Source organism: Myodes glareolus, chromosome 25 (assembly GCF_982192425.1).
Source record: "Myodes glareolus chromosome 25, mMyoGla1.1, whole genome shotgun sequence".
Classification (NCBI taxonomy): Eukaryota; Metazoa; Chordata; class Mammalia; order Rodentia; family Cricetidae; genus Myodes; species Myodes glareolus.
In genome coordinates, this window is record NC_142050.1 from 15,953,251 (window position 1) to 15,971,080 (window position 17,830).

General features: G+C 41.0%; 1 protein-coding gene across 6 annotated transcripts in view; it reads left to right on the forward strand.

The window, feature by feature from the left end:
• The window catches only part of St7 (suppression of tumorigenicity 7), a 228,515-nt gene that overhangs the window by 165,170 nt on the left and 45,515 nt on the right, over positions 1–17,830 (forward strand). For all 6 annotated transcript variants that reach the window (XM_085683703.2, XM_085683705.2, XM_085683704.2 and 3 more), the window contains one exon: positions 7,500–7,614. In XM_085683703.2, coding sequence (XP_085539829.2) covers positions 7,500–7,614 — 115 coding nt within the window. The remainder of the gene's footprint in view (positions 1–7,499; positions 7,615–17,830) is intronic.

Consider the following 17,830-nt stretch of genomic DNA (forward strand, 5'->3'; position numbering starts at 1 on the left):
GCCGGGCTTCCTGCTGCCGTGGTACCTTGGCCTCTGGGGACCTGAGCTGGAAAAGGAAGTGGGGAGTTGTAGGGATGGATGACCTTTTCCATCTTCCAGCAGTCTGCTCAGCGAGCTGTAGGAAGAGCTGCCAGGCTTTTAAAGTATGATGTCACTGAGAGGTGCTTTTTAGAGAAACCTTTTGGGTTTTAAATTTTCTTCTTATTAACCAGGGGTTGGCACATGGAAGCCTGTGGTCCACATCCAGCCCGTTACCTGCTTCTGTAAAGAAAGGTTTATGGGAACACAGGATTTCTTATTCATTTACATATTGCCACAGCTGCTTTCAAGTTGTAAGTATTGAGTAGTTTCCATAGAGACCCTATGTCTTGAAACACCCCCAATGGCAGCTCCCCGGCCCTTATGGAAAGAAGTGTTTGTTTGTCCTGCTCTTATAGTATCACTATCTAATTACTTATTGTTATCACTACCTCATCCTTCTGTTTTAACTTTTAAATGACCTATTATCAAGCCACGTAAAATGACTTCAGAAGGTGCTAAAGTAGTAGAACATGGGGACTGAGGCTGGCGATATTGGTAGATGGTAAAGAACTGGATGAGATGCCGTGGGACAGACCCAAGACAGAAGAAAACCAATGCTCAGGTGTTCAACCACATCTCTAGAAAATGAAGCAGGTGCTAAGTGGCAGGGGCTGGATGGATTCCAACTCAGAAACAACTCCAAATTTAGTTCAGTTTGTTTTCCACCCCCCCTCTATAGTATGACTGTTTGCTGAAATTCACACAAATACAGTACAAGGAGAAATAAAAGCATTGTTTCAAAAGCAAAGTTCAGTTCTCCAGACTTGGCATTCCTGAGACCAGAGTCATGATGTGTTGAAATTTGGACTCAGGACTGATGACTGTGTTTGAGTCATAGTCCCAGCACGAAGCTTGGCCGAGTCCCTTGAATTTGCAGCCGTCGTTGTGTTGTGGTCGGGTGGTAGGAGGGAGCTCTTCTGAAAAGTGAGGACAGTGTCTGGAGGGCCCCTGTGGGCCCCGCTGGCTCTCACTCTGTATGATGCTGTGACTTTAGGAGGTGGCATTTGATCTGGGCTGTGGAGTGTGGGGTGATTTTGACAGGCTGCCTTGTAGTTGAGGGGAAAGGTGTTCCAGGTGCTGAAGACAGTCTGAGCAAAAGCACAGTGACTAGCAGCTGGAGAAGGAATTCTAGGAATGATGTATACTTGCTCTGTCTCCCAAGGCCGGGCTTTAACCTTGCAGCAAACCCGAAAGCTAAATGGGGTCTGGCGCTGAACTGAGGAATGACCTTAAGTTAGGCTTAGGGCTGGAAGTTCCTTCCTGCAGCTTTGTAGAATTCTAGAAGTCCTTCAGTGAATAGTCCTGTAACTCGCCTCTTCTAAAACCAGTCCAGGCTTAGAGATCCCACATCATCTGTTGCATATCTGGGCAGCTCTTAGTATAAGAAAATCCATCAGAACACTGGGTCTAGTTGGAACTTCCAGCACGTAGATAATGGGGAATCATAAGCAGAAGAAGAACATGGTCAGGGCTCTGTAACCCAAAGGCCTGACGCAGGCCCAGGACATAATGTGTCTCTCCACAAAGGAGCAGGACTTCAGAAAGCATAAAGAATGAGTATTGTGCGCTGACTGAGGATACAGCAGCAGGATGATCTTACTGCTCGCAGGGAAGCTGGACCAGCAGGCTGCTGTGATGAAGACTCTGGTCAGCTGGAGCTGGAGGAGGAGGAGGAGGAGGAGGAGGAAGGTGTCCTGGAGTTTGAGGACTTGGTCATACTGGCCAGGGACAGAAGGAGAATGTTCAAAGAAGGAGCTAGGAGACAAAGATATGAGTGGGCGTGTCCTATCTAAGGAACTAGAAGCCCTCTGTGACTGGAACATGGCGTGTGTGGGCCTGAATTTAATAAATAGCCAGTATTCTCTTCTTAAAATTAGTTAGTATGTGCATGTATGTATGGTGTGTGTGTGCTTTTACACATGCCACAACATGTGTGTGTTGGAAGGTCAGAGCACAGTTTTATAAGCGTCGGCTCTTTCTATACACTGTCACATGGGTTCTAGGGATCCCGCTCAGGTTGGCCGGCTTGTGTGTTATCCCGTTGCTCCGTCCCACAGCCATCTTGCTGGCTGTGAGTAGCCAGTATCAGTAAAAGTGATCCGTTTTCTTCCTAACTGTATGAAATATATATGAGTATCTTTAAAAATATTAGAACCCATAGAAAATATGAAGCAGAAGATAAAAAATCATCTATAATCTCACCAATCAAAAATAATTTAACTTTAGAAGATGTCTGTGTTTTTATACAAGGGCACACAAGAAAAGCATGATCCTATGAAACCATATCGTTTACCAGTTTTTATCTGATGTGACTCCGTATGTTAGCCTTTCCCCAGATCATGCCACTAAAAGTTTTTTGAGGACTTTACAATTTCCAATTAAAATATAATTATACCACTTATTCTCTTCCTTATTCTTCCTCCAACTCCTTCCATATTCCCCCTCACTTCCTCTCAGGTTGAGAATCTCTTTTTCTCTGATTTTTATTGCTACATATGTGTGTATCTTAAATGAAGTTGTACGCTTGGACTGACAATGCTCCTCCCCCCATAGTCTTAGACTACCTCAAAGAAACCCAGTACCAGGCATAAGAAACTCTGTTTGAGTTGTTGGTCACAGCAGTCTAAGTGACTCCCAAAACAATATGGGCTACTGGTGTCGCCCTTGCTGCCTCTCAGATGCGAAGATAAGCATGTCCCTATGAGGAAGACATTGCACACTTCTGACGCAGTACTTAGAATATTTGAGCTGGATCCAACCCAAAAGCCTCTGTCTTGCAGCCTGACATCCATAGGACCAGAAGTTATGCAAGCTGGAAAGGGAGGGGCACAATCTACAACCCTACCCATCTGTGATGCCTATGAACTGCACCAATGGCCAACATGCCAAGGTAGCTCCAAAGGTGCGAGAATGACACTCATATCAGTAACAAGAAACTGTCTAATTGTACTTAAGGCCCAACTCAACAGAAGGAAGTCATGCCTGGTACAAGAAACATAGCCAATTACCTGGGTCTAGTTAGGACATGGTCTTATAGGGGAACTTAAAAAATAATTTTATTAATTCTTTGGGAATGTATACAATGTATTTTGATAATAATCATTACTCCCTATTCTTCCCTTTAACTCCTTCCTGATCCACTTCCACCTTGCATTCACACCGCATACCTAGAATTTGTACTGCCCATTTACCCCTAAAGAAAATAACTCTCCTTTCCCTAGAAGCCGTAAACTGTCCATAGCTCCTTATTCATGGCTGGGAACTTATGAACTCTTCTCACTGCAAACAAGAATGTTGACTGAATTGATCTTGTGCCGGCAGAGTAGCTACATTGAGTTCACTGGTGCAGCAAACATCTCACATCCAGACAGCACTCTTTCCTCCTAGTCCTCCCCGCAATAGCACTGACTGTCTTTCCACTCTTCTTCCATGCTCATCCCCGATGTGTGTGTGTGTGTGTGTGTGTGTGTGTGTGTGATAGAGAGAGAGAGAGAGAGAGAGAGAGAGAGAGAGAGAGAGAGAGAGAAGAGATACCATTTTTGACAGAGCCCTCCACTGACACTTTTCTGATGAGAGGGCAGAGCAGATGTCTGCATGGGGAAGCTCCTCACATGGAGATGATGGCCCCGAGACCAGCCATGCATCTTTGCAGTCGGATGCACACATGCCTTCCTGGGCTTTAATAAGAGTCAGTGCTTAAGCTTTAGCAACTAAAACTTGGAATTACATTTTAAAATTATATAATATGACTTGTGTCCTTGATATTTGATTATTACTTGAAAAATTGGTCAAAAGTGATAAATGTTTAAATGTTGCAGCTCAAAATATGTCTTTATTGTCTTGCCAACTGCTACATGACAGAAAATTTGAGTTCTAACAAGCTTTAATTAGAAAAAGTGAAAAAAAAATCAAAGGATGATGTCAGCCAGGACCACAGTGAACCAGAACAAGAAATACTTTTATTAGTTACAGAACATCCACCGTGTGTGGGGTTGTCTCATTGGTGTCCTTTAATAACAATGAAAATATTGCAGGCCTCTTTCTGGGAGTTCAGACTGTGGGCCTTTTTGTACACCAAATGATTTTGATAGGTGATTTTAGTAGTAAAATTATGTTTTCTGGTTTAGAAAAAAAAAAGTTTAAAGATGTGCCCAGTAAGTCATGGCTTTTAAATAACAAAAGAATAGCCAAGTAGGGGCTGGAGAGATGGCTCAGAGGTTAAGAGCACTTGACTGCTTTTCCAGAGGTCCTGAGTTCAATTCCCAGCAACCACATGGTGGCTCACGGCCATCTATAGAGATCTGACACCCTCTTCTGGCATGCAAGCATATATGGAAGGAATGTTGTATACATAATAAATAAATAAATCTTTAAAAAAAAACTATTTAAAAAAAAAAAAGAATAGCCAAGTAGTGGTGGCGCATGCCTTTAATCCCAGCATTTGAGAGACAGAGGCAGGTCTCTCTCTGAGTTTGAGACCAGCCTGATCTACAAGAGCTAGTTCCAGGACAGGCTACAAAGCTACAGATAAACCCTGTCTCGATAAAACAACAACAAAACAAAACAAAAGAATATTCTTAGTAAAGCTAAGATGTTAAAAAATGTTCTTAACAAAGGAAGTAGACAGTCCACACCATGTGTCCATTGGTTAGGGGTAAATTAGCCTATTGTTTTAGTTGGGACTACTTTTGCTATGATGAAACACCGTGACCAAAAGCAAGCTGGAGAGGAAAGGATTTATTTGGCTTAAACTTTCCCATCCTAGTTCATACCTGAAGGAGTCGGGACAAGAGCTCAAGCAGGACTGGAACTTGAAAGAAGGAGCTGATGTAGAGGCCATGGAGCTTTGTTGCTTATTGACTTGCTCCTCATTGCTTACTCTGCCTGCTTTTCTATAGAAGTCAGGACCACCACCTGCCCAGGGAGGGCATCACCCACGCTAGACTGGACCCTCCCTCACCCATCACTAATAAGAAAATGCCCTACATGCTTTTCCCTAGCTAGATTTTCCTGAGGCATTCTCAACTGAGGCTCCCTCCTTCCCAGTGACTTTAACTTGTGTCATGTTGTCATAAAGCTAGTCAAAACACTTGTACTTTATTATTATTTATTTCAGCATGATTTCTATCATGGATAGTGTTATAAAAATTTTATTTATTTTTAAAGGCCATCATATTGTAACTGACAGTAGTTGTCCATGTAGGGGGTTAAATAAATCAACACAAATTGATGAGTTTACAAAGAACCTGGTTCTCTCTCTTAAGATGCAATTTTACCCTTATCTAAGAGAAAATTTACTAGTAAATTCTTGGTTCGTCCTATCTTCTTGTTTCTCACTGATATTGAGCACTGTTACGTGTGAATCCCAGTGGATTCCTGGCCTTCTCTGTGTTGAGTTTCTTTAGTCTATTTTCCTGCCATAGGCACATCTTTTGTTCATTGCCATTTCACAGAACTTCCTCCAGTTTGCCAAGTTCAACCTAACCATAGACTATCTTGCTTATGTGCCCAGCTGATGCTCCCTGTTTGCTGACATGCAACAACTGTGGCAACTGTGGCCTCTCTGCATCCATAGTCTCCAGGCTTTCGGCTCTCAGGATAGTCCTGCTCTAAACAGATTCCTACCCCTGTTATTTTGCACATCCCTCTCTGTCTTTAACTCCTCTTGCCTCTTCTTTCCCATGGTCCAGCAGATGACCTTGACTGCTGTCTTACTGATGTTACACCACCGCAATCCCAACCAAATTTTCTCTCAGTCATGCTACCTTCTAGTTAACTGCTTTCCTAGTTCTTGATTTTTCCAGACTGCTTGAAAGAACAGTGCCCCCTTGCCTCTCCTTTCACTCTGTAGCTTCCATCCAAATTGCTCTGGACAAGCTACCAGTAGCTGTTAAAGTCTGCAAGCTATACTTCCATCTTCACCAGGTTTAGTCTCTCTGTGGTATTTGTAGTTACCAAACATCTTGTATTGTTCTGAAAATCTATTTTAGGTTTCTTCCCACTTTAGGTTTGCACAAATTCAGACTCATCATTCTCCTAAACAATAAAAGCAAAAACTGAAGCGTTTAAATATGAGTATTTGTAATCTAATATTAATGTTATTTTTACTTCTAGGGATTGTAGTTTGTTGGTGTGTGTCTTCATGTATTGCATGCACATGTGTATGGGCTCACATGTGCTTGTAGATGCATGTGCCCATATGTGCTTATGTATATGGATGCCAAAGGTCAGGTGCTGTTTGCCTTGTTTTGTTTTCACCAAAACTAAAATAAATTAATAAATAAATAAACCTATTTTATTAGTTCTTTGAGAATTTCATACAATGTATTTTGATCATATTCATCCTCCCCAACTCCCAGATCCCCCTGTCTTCCTTACCCAACCAACTTTGTATCTTATTCTTTTCCAGTCCTCTCAAGTTCTGTCTGCGCTGCCAGTATACCCTTGGGTATGGGGCTACTCACTGAAGTGTGGTTAACATAACAGGAACTGCTCTCTTAAATGCCCCCTCCCACCAAAAGCTACCAGTTGCCCTTAGCTTCTCACCTAGGGGAAGAGTCCACACCCATCTCCTGCTCCAGGCCCCACACAGTGTCCTGCAGACACAACAGGGCACCTGCGTCTATGAATCTACTGTGCTTTTTACAGGGCATCTCAGTGGAACCCGAGGCTTGAGCTTGCTGGTTGGACTAGACTGGCTAGCCAGCAAGTGCCAGGGTGCTCCTGTCTCTCCCTCCTCAGTGCTGTGACTCACAGAAGCAGGCTGACGAGGGTCACACTCTAAGCACTGTCCCAACCAGCCATCTTCTTAGTCTTTATATTTTTATATTATACAAATATATGATAGTTAAGTATCAGTTATACTGTTAAAAAATAAATACTCTTTTTCTATGTGTCGACATTTGTGTGTGTGTGTGTGCATGTGCATGTGGAAGACAGAGGACAAGGTCTGGTATCTCGTTCTCTGCCTGCCTGCCTGCCTGCACTCCTCCCTCTTTTCCTTCTCCCTTCCCTCCTTCCCTCCCACCCTTCCTTCTGCCCTTTCTCCTTCCTGTCCTTTCCTGTTTTTTTGAGATAGGGGTTCTCACTGAACATCTAGCTTACTGATTCAGCTGAACTAGCCGGCCAGCCAGCCCCAGGATTCTGACTGCCTCTTCAGCACAGCACTGAGATTGCAGTCATACACTGGAGTTGTGTGTTTGCTTTGTTTTAAATAAGGTTCTGGAGATTGAACTCAGTCCTTACAGTTACATGGCAAGCACTTTACCAACTAAGCCATCTCACCAGCCTCAAGTACTAGTTTTTAAAATACTTGACCTTAGAAATCCTTTTACTGCACAGATGTTATATTCCTTAAGTATAAATGTGAAAATATAAGACATGTATATTAATTATTCCTCTGGTCTCTTGTTTCCTAGTTAATGAAGGAATTTCCCCTCCTAAGCATGTTCAATATCCATGAAAACCTTCTAGAAGCCCTTCTGGAGCTCCAAGCTTATGCCGATGTCCAGGCAGTCTTAGCAAAGTATGACGGTAAGTCCTTGGGTATTTTTATGCATTTGAGAACTCCTTTCTCCTTGATAAAATCCACTGATTAGATAGGAATGACAATTTCCAGTGGGACTTGGATAACGCTCTAAGAATTGTCACCTACGCGTTATGATGGCTCTTTTCTAGCGCCTTCAATTTAGCGCCTACCAGGGCAGAAACGTTAAGTAACTTGTGCTCTACTCTTAGCCTTGCTTCCCACACACGGCTGATATGCTCGTACTCTGGCAGCTGTGTGTCTTCCCTCGATTCCCTCCTGATCAAGAGACAGCACTATGGGGTTGGGCAGCACCAAAGTCTTCCCATGACACCTTGCGGGTTGAGTGTGCTCACTATTGGCAGTCCTGTCGATGCCCTAGAACAATGTAGGACAGGTAGCTGCTGTACACAGGTGACAGTGATGAAGCCCCACTCGTTCCCTTTCCCACAGGTCTTCCTTAATAACAGCTACACATTTCTTTGCAAGATGCCCTTGAAGACCCTTTGCCATTCCGGTTAATTCCCTGTGAACTTATTCTACTTTACTTGTTACCAGCGAGTCAGGGAAAGAAACTGGTACAGTCTAGAGAACTTAGAACTATTCTGTCTGTTGTGGTGTCTGTGTGTTTGATTTATAGTATAAAAATTATATACGTAGTTACCTGCTACACTTAGATTCTCTCTTCTGACTTATTTCAGTAATTTTCTCCATAAAATGTGTTCGTTTATAAATTTGATATTAAGGTATAATCATTTATACTAACTACATAACAATTGTTTGCATTGCAAAAATTCTTTCTTTAGTAAGTTTCATTAGTCCATTTAAGAATTATTCAGATCACAGATTTCCTGGTATTTTTCAAACACGGAGAGAAAACTATGTCATTTGGATTTTATTTTTGACCCACAAATTCTTCCTAAAGGATGGTTTTGTTAGCCCCTGCTGTTGAGGAAACTGAGCTCAGTTTTGAGCCTGTTTTGTTTGTTTTCCTCAAAATCTTGCTCAGAATGATGGGCACTAAAAGCCTTCAGCCAGTGATGGCATCCCTTGCCTGTGTAGATATGTGCACCTCATGTAACAAGATATACATGGCTTAGTGTGGAACTGATTTGAACGTATTTGTGGAATTCTTTAAGGTAAACAAACTGAAGACTGTTTGGCCTTCACATCAGCTCACTTTTATTCTGTTTATTCTCCAGCATCTCACTGTTCAGTTGAAGCTTCGATGTAACTTATACATCACTGTAGGTGGAATGCTCATATATTGAGAGTCTTTTAGTACCAAAGGAGTTATATATAGTCTTATGCCATGGGTCTACCTGGCAATGGACTTCAATGCAAAGGTCATGTTCTCATCGTGAGTGCTGATCTACACTCAGTTTGAACAGCCTTAAGAAGTAAAGCTTTAACTAAGAAAGCCTTTGAGATCACAAGTCTCAAGACTCATTTCATGAAGATCTCAGTTCGTTATAGAAATCATCAGCCTTGTGTTACAAAACTGATGGCCAAGTAAAGAAATGAACTCACTTGGATTTGTTCATTGTCTCAATGTATCCCACTGTACAGCCTCCACTCTGCAACAATCAAAAACTGATTTATTAAATTCTGATAACATATGTTCGTATTACTTCTTACCACAGCCTGTCCCACCCTTTACTAAGACTTGGCTTGCACTTTGAAAAATTCCCTTATTTCAAATGGACAAAATCACTCTATCAAGGCCCATGTTGAGCTTTGTTTATGTTGTGTACCTGGCAACAGAAATGATGTTCTTGTTCATTATTCATGGAAAAACAGTCTCATTGGTGGCAGGACACATAGTTTGCTGAGCTGCCTCATTAGAGGCTCTGAGTTCAGCAGTTGTCAATAAAGTGCAGATGACCTAACCCCACTGCACTCTGAGGGGAGTTTTGGTGCTGACTTGGCTCATGCTTGTGTCGTTTACAGTAGAAATATAATGAAGTGACTGCTGAAGTTAAGTTCTTGAGGGTGAGCTGCAGACACTGAAGACTGTGGAAAAACATGTCTCCTGTTCTTTATCCCATCCCATGGCATGATTCTTTCAAGTTCATCCTCGATGCCTTTTTTTAGAGACCTAAAGGGTCTTGACTAAGCTGCTGCCCCTTTATCTGGCCCAGGACAAGGAAGCAAGTCCTTTGGAGCGCTTAGAGTAGACAGCTTATGGGGCATCCTGTGTTTTGCCCTGGTTCAAGTTCAATCATTCTTATCTAAGTTTCTAGAGACAGCATTTTGAATTGTAGCCCTCCATCCCTCCCATAGAGTCACACCCAAAACAACAGGATTATGTTATCTCTGCAAGTTGGAATGTTCTGGATGGTTTATGGGTACAGCAGTCCTTTATTGTTTGTTAAGTGGCTAAGTTTTATAAGTCGTGTTCTGGGAAGTGATATGAAGGGATTAGTGATGCTTTTCTGACCTTTGCAAAGGGGATTTCAAAAAATGGCAAGAATGGGGAGGGAAAAAAACCTAAGAAATAACATGCTTTGGGAAAAAGAAGAGGACAAAATGTATTTCCCCCTTGCCTCATTCTTCTTTACTATTACAAAAAAAAAAAAAGAAAGTTTGGCTTTGAAAGTTTTGAGTTTGAAAATCCTTGAAACTCACAAATTCTTCTTACAATGGATCCTTTGGAAAACTGTCCTTTCTAGGATTACAGATTAATTTGTCATGCTGCCTTGTGATCTGCATTCTAGTTTTGATTTTGTCACTGAGATAACATCTCATGCTTTACTACTCTAAACTTTGGTCTCAAATGCTGCCTTGTCATTTCCATACTCCACACAATGACTAAAGTAACAGCAGCAGCAGCTGTGACAGCTAACACATGTTGGCTTTTCATAAAATGTTGGTCTTAGACATTGTCTAAGTTTTCATATATGACTGTGTATTTGGCAAGCACTGTTAGCTCATCTAGTGTTGTGCTGTGTCTAAGAAGTATCTTGTTGACAGGAATCTTCTACATTTTCAAAGTAAAGACATAAAGTATACGAAAAAGGAGATCAATTGTGAACAGTCATCGTTTAAAATGTTGTAAATGTTATAAGAAAGAGAAAGTCAATGATAAAAGCGTGTCTACTCTAGGTCTACCATCACTTACTATCTATTTTTGGCAGTATTTGTAACTTTTAAAAATAATACCATGGTTCTTAATTTGTTTTTTTGTTTTTCCCTACCATTACTCAAACATGTTATACACATTAGCTATATACTCACAGTAATCCTGAAAGGAGTTGTTTATTCCATTTCAGTAGCTGTAGAAACTGAGGTGTTGTGACTTTATGTAACTTGAAAGAACACACAGTCCTAGACAACTGTAGAGCTGGGATTCAAATACAGATAGGACTAGTCAGATCTAAAACTCATGTATTTTCCATAAATGTGAGTCTTGCTCCATTGGTCAACTCTGCTTCTTGTACAGAGGCATGAACTATGTCGGCTGGGGCAGTGTAAAGGCCCAAAAATGTGAGCCTACTTCCACTTTGTCTGATGGTCAGAGAGTTTGGAGGTTGCTCCAAATTGATGACAACAATTAGGGCTACACATCCTGACTCAGGATGTGGTTACTTGGTTCTTTTAACACTAAGATGGCTCATATTTGTGGATCCACTCCACTCTGACAGATGGTCAGGATATGTGAGCATACCTCTGTTCCTTCTTTTGTAATAGGAGGTTACCTGGGGAATAGTTGCCTTCAGGATACTTGGTCTAGGGTGGCTTCACTTCATAAACAACAACAGAATGCTAATGACTTAATGTCTCAAAGTGCTGAAGCAATTAACTGTTGTTCTTTGTATCATATTAAAGAAGTCTTTTGTTGCCTTCTTCCCCCTTTTGTATTACCATATAAAAGTGTCTGGAAAATTAAACATGGGTGATTTCAGTGGAACTCCCTTTTGATATTATCCTATGTTTTCTGTTTTATTATTTTACTCATATTTTTGTACTCTTTACTTATTTTTCCAATCCCCATCCCCATACTCTGGCAAGAGGTGTTTTTGTTGAGGCTGATCTCCAACAGGCAGTGTTGCAGAATTTCAGTGATGCTAAACTGCCTTTTACTCATTCTGTAGGAAATAGGTATATCTATATTTGCTTACCTTTCTGATGCTATCTTCAAAATATGGCTTTTCATCTCCAATCAATCTGTTTAATTTATTACTAAAAGGATTTTATGTATAACATTAATGTAATTTGAAATTTTCATATTTTCCATCCATGTATTTGCTATACATGGAATATTTTCATGAGAAACTCTTTTAGAACTCATTGTGAAAGCTACTACAGCCTTTGGAGCATCTTTCAAGGAAATGTATAAGACACCTTGGTTGAAAACATTAGTCTTGAAGCTTAAGGTGGTAGTGTGGAAAAGAATGTATGCATCTTGTTCATTATAATCTGTGCATTTCAATTTTAGTAGACTCTCACAGCACCAATGGATGTGCCTGTGCTGACTACGCAATACATTTAGAAGCAGTTAGATAAGCTGGTTTTGGTTAATGATCCCTGAGGATTCCAAAAGACATCATGGGTGGAGTATTTAACCTTCTACATCTCCATTCCTTATGTGGAAATGTGTAGGCAGAGTTTCTGTCCTGCCTGGTCCTGCTGCCATTCAATCTCAAAGAAACATACAGAGGCTTATATTAATTATAAACTATTTGGCCTATTAGCTTAGGATTATTATTAACTTGTTCTTACAACTTAAATTAAACCTATAATTCTTGTCTCTATTTAGCCACATTGTTTGGTAGCTTGTCTCTATGGAAACAAAAGCAAGACCTCTTCTCCAAAGTAACATATCTTTAATCTTAAATTTTGAAGTCAAGGCATTTTCAAAATATGTAGGTTGGATTAATGCAGCTTTAAAGCTTTCTCAGGCTTTATATGAAAATTCCTGCCAAGAGTTTGGGCACCATTTGTAGACAGCGTTTCTGTCCCTCCTAGTCCATTCAGTCCCAAAGAAACACACAGAGGCTTATATTAATTATAAACTGTTTGGCCTACTAGCTTGGGATTATTATTAACTTGCTCTTACAACTTAAATTAACTCATAATTCTTGCCTATCTCTAGTCACATGGCTTGGAACTTTTTCTCAGTGCAGCAATTCTCATCTTGCTTCCTCTGCATCTGGCTGATGACTGTCTCTCTGCTTTTCTTCTTCCCAGAATTCTCTTAGGCTGGTTGTCCCACCTGTACTTCCTGTCTGGCTACTGGCCAATCAGTGTTTTATTAAATCAGTATGAATGACAAATCTTTACAGTGTCCAAGAGCCTTCTCCCACAGCAGAAATGGAATGAGCGCTCAGAGGTTCAGTAACTTGTTCAAGTTAACACAGCAAATAGTTTTCCATGAGAGGTAAAGAAGTAGAGTTCATCTTAGTATTGAGAGCGGTGGAACACAGAGTAGGAGTTGAGAAACTATTAGTGGTTCTGTGGAGCCCAGCTCACTGCTCCTAACTTTTTATAGATTTGATCAACCTCATATCAATAGAAAGTTATGTCTAAAATGACTTTAAATATAAGGTTAAGAGTCAATGCTGTTCCCCCACAAAGCCTGAGAAATTAATTATAGAGATAATAGAACATATATAGAGATATGGTAAGTATGAAAACAGAATTGCTTAAGTTCACTTAAAAATATTTTTTAAAATCTTGGAAAGCTATAAACAGAAATGCTACTGATTTTGGCTCCTGACACAGAGTATTCCTGTGGATTCAATGTTAGTCATTTTTCTCATGGGTGTGAGAAAACACCTGACAGAAGCCGCTGAGGAGCAAGGACTTATTTGTCTCACAACTGCAGTCTGCCACGTGGGGAGGGTGTGGTGCAGCCGCTTGGTTTGTGGAGGTGCAGCTTGCTGCTGCCACTTCTTGTGTCTTGGAGAATCACGAAGCAGAGCATTTGGACTGAAAGTGGGGCTGGGTTAGAGCCATCAAAGGTCCACAGATGGTGCTCTATGTCTGGCAAGTAGGCCCCGTGCCCTAAAGGTTCTAAAACCTCCCCCCAAACAACACTAGATAGAGATGGAAGTGTTTAAACACACGAGCTTGTGGGAAACATTTCACAGTCAAAGCGTAACAGAGTCCTAGCTCTCCAGCCTTACAGCAGTGTGCATGGAGGAAACACAGACCTGAGCTCTTTTGGATATTTACACCATTACCTTTTTAGTGGTTGCCCTACATTTGGGACATAAACTTTCCTATAAGAAAAAGCTACTTTTTTAATAGTCAAAAAATGTATAAATGCAACAATTACTAATAACATTGAGCCACTCTAAATTAGCCTTATTGCCTGCCAGCTGATTTTTACAGTGCATGGTTCTGACTAGAGGGGATACTTTCATCCCAACAGAATGGGAGCAGAGGCCATAAAGAGAAGTCCTACTGGGTTGAGATTTCAGCTAACAAGCCTCTGCTAGTCCTTTTGAAGTGGGGTTGTTCATTGTCCAAGGGCTTGTAACCAGCACACACTATCTGACCATTGTCACAGTTGCTGTGAAATGGTCACCAGACATCCTGCCTTTGTGATTTCTGTTTTCTGTTTGTCCTTGAAGACAACAGGTGTCTGAGGTGTCAGAGAAGCAGTGGGTAAGATCCATAGTCATCATCGCTGGATTGTTCAGACCTTGAAAACAGAGCACTGCAGTCAAACAGTAGACTCAGAGTTTGCTACCACACACACACAACATCTCTGAAACATTCACCACAAAATTAGGTTGCTTTAGCAAATGAAGGTTGAAGCATTGTCCGTCTCTTTTAGTGACTCTAAACCTTGTCCAGTTCCACTTCCTGAACTAGCTGCTATGGAAAAGATCAAGTATGTTAAGCAAGTGATTAAAGAGAATTTTAGTGTAAAGATGGGCCAATGAGCCAATTGTTCTTCAAACCTGAAAATAATCATCACCACTGATACCATGAGCTGTGGCTTCAGTCTTAGAAGCGGAAGTCACTGAGAGCAATAGGCCTACAGAGGTTTGGACTAGGTGCCCTCCTGATTAGGATACCGGAGGTAAGACTGCCAAGCAGACTAGGCCTTTGAGATCACTTAGAACAAACGATGAACTGACTGTCAGGTGATGGGCCATGTATGTAGTAAGCGTGAGCCCTGATAATGAATGTCATTTCAACAAGGGTTGCATGCATGAGGAAATTCTGTCTCTGATGATGGAGAAGAGTGTTCATAAGTGCATACATCTGTAATTCACATAGCTGGCACACTCACAAACCCCCTAAATTTATGTTGGCTTTGGTAATCCTTATTGCCCAGTTATCATAATTTACCAAGGTAACATTCCTCCCCAGCCAGCCATTACCATCACTGAAACTGCCGTGTTTGGCTCCAAGGCACCAGCCACAGAAGGGCCCTTTGACAGAACTTCTAGGGTAATCCAGTCCAAAAGTTGCAAATCACATCTGGTGTTTGGCTTTGCAGCATAAGATGAATTTTTCTGGGTGTAGCTGAACGCATGTTCCTTGCTCTTCCCCCTGCCCAAAATTACTAAGGCCATGTAGAATTTCCCGATTGAATCATTGAAATCCCAGACGGCACATTTTTCGAGGTTTTTGTATATCAATCCTTTTTATTTCTTCAGTGAATTTCCCTCTTTGGTTGAAAGGGGACTTTGGATTAACTTTCTTGAAGGTGGGGCAAAAAGACCTCACACTGCCTGGAACTAACAACAACAAGAATTTAAGGATCGAATTTTACATCGCTGTTGTTCCCATCATATCGTGACTAGGAGTAAATGTAGAAAGTCTTCTGAGTCCGTCTGCGTTGGTGATAGCATCGTATAACAGGGCAGCAATAGCGTTCTACAGTCCATAGACAGTTATGAAGTGAAACAGGCGACCAGTGTCTCCTTTAGTTTTTTCTTTCTACTTGTTGGTGTAGGGTTCTAGGAGAATCTGTGAGCACTGCCTTTTTTGAGTTAATGTGAACTTCAAATGTGCCTAACAGAGGTGATGTCAGTTTGTTGCCAAGCAAGGGGAGGGACATGGGATACCATATCTGAAATGCTTAGAACCAGGTGTGTGTTACATTTGAAGACTTTCAGTCTGCAGTTTACAATTTTTGCCTAATTGAGAGGTCCCTAGTCTGAAAATTTCTAAAATCCAAAGCTTTTTGAATTGTGCTTAAAAGTTTTGAACTTTGGGGCATAGATATTTGACCTGTAGTTGATACTGGATCACAGAGAATTACTAGGTTAACTTTTTCAAATTTCATCAAAGATCTATTAAAACATATTACATAGAAGATACTTTTAGGTACATCTGGGTTCAGGGATTAATGTGGCCTATTCCATGTCACTTTGTTTTTAGTCTAGTATACCAAGGTGTTATATATATATAACATATGTTGTGTGTGTGTGTGTGTGTGTGTGTGTGTGTGTGTGTGTGTGTGTATGCACCCCATATAGGATATATTTGATGAAGGTTAACCAGTACTGGGTGCACTTATTTTGAATTCCCCACTGTGTAGAGAAAGAATGTCTTTGAGAACAAGCTCTGTGTCCTGTTTGTCTTGGGCCCCTGAATAATGGAGTGGACATTTGGAACATCTGTTGTTAGTGAATGAATTGGAAATAGAAATGCCATTATGGGGTATTATCGTTTGTGAAACAGTTGGTTTATTTATCTGCTGGGTGCTGTCCTTCAAAGCTTTTTAGACCATAGATATGAGAGTTGGCCCCCACTTGACCTATCTCATGCATAAGAACAGTAATGGCCCATTAAACCACATCTTGATCACAGTAATGACCCATTAAACCACATCTTGATCATTATCATTGGTAGATGAACAAAAGGAAACGGGATCAAAGCGATTGGCCTCTTAAATTGTTTTATCTTATCTGAAGTTTCGTTCCATGAATTCTTCTTCAAGATTATTGCATTGAATATTTGCTCTCACGAGCCCTTTATAACTGGAAAATTCTAGAGTCATTCTTCCTTAAGTGACCTCCTTTTAGCAGCATTCCAGTAAAAGGTTAAGAGGAGGCAGAAGAGATGTGGTCGCCTTCCTTGTTTCAGGATGAAGCGTCTTCTTCTCTTCTGTTTCCACCTTCACTGTTTTCTCCCCTGCCCATTCTCTTTCTGCCGCTCTCTCAGGCAGGCTCTGTGATAAGAGCACTATCAGCTTGTCACACATCCTGTTGGGACACTAGAGGCAGAGATAATTGCAAGACACACATCTTGAGAAATAAAGCCGTTCATGGTTCCCTCTTAAGCTGCCATCAGCAGTGATTACTTTTGTCTTTCAGGAGTGAGATTCTATATGAATGTTGTCAAATTTGTGGATACATTAATTTAGATTTTGTTCAGTAGATACTGATTACTAAGTATGTTTCAAACATTGCTTTGTGTTATGGTTAAAAAGAACTCAAATTACACAGAACACCAATTAAGTAAATATGGGAAGAAACAGCCACAGGAAGGAATAGGGATTGTGGGAGTAGTTTTTAACCTGAGGTGGAAAGGCTACTTCACCCAGCAAGACTGGAGGAGCTACTTCCTGGAGGCGGTGAACTGAGCTGAAGTGGACAGTGAACCAGTGAACCTGCCGATGCTAAAGAGAGCATGTGCAAGCTGGGGGCGTGTGACCAGTATGTCTGTGTAAGAAATCCCCATTTTCTTTTCTTTTTTATTGATTTTTATTGAGCTCTACATTTTTCTCTGCTCTCCCTCCCTGCCTCTCCCCTCCCCGTTTCAACCCTCTCCCAAGGTCCCTATGCTCCCTATTTACACAAGAGATCTTGTATTTTTCTACTTCCTATGTAGATTAGATCTATGTATGTCTCTCTTAGGGTCCTCATTGTTGTCTAGGTTTTTTGGAATTATGATTTGTGGGCCGATCTTCTTTGCTTTATGATTGAAAACCACTTATGAGTGAGTACATGTGATAATTGTCTTTCTGTATCTGGGTTACCTTACTCAAAATGATGTTTTCTAGCTCCATCCATTTGTCTACAAAATTCATTATTTTTTTCTGCTGTGCAGTACTCCATTGTGTAAATGTACTACATTTTCCTTATCCATTCTTCAGGTGAGGGGCATTTAGGTTGTTTCCATGTTCTTGCTATGACAAACAATACTGCTATGAACATAGTTGAGCACATGTCCTTGTGGCACAGTTGAGCATCCTTTGCATATATACCCAAAAGTAGTTTTACTGGGTCTTGAGGAAAGTTGTTTCCTAATTTTCTG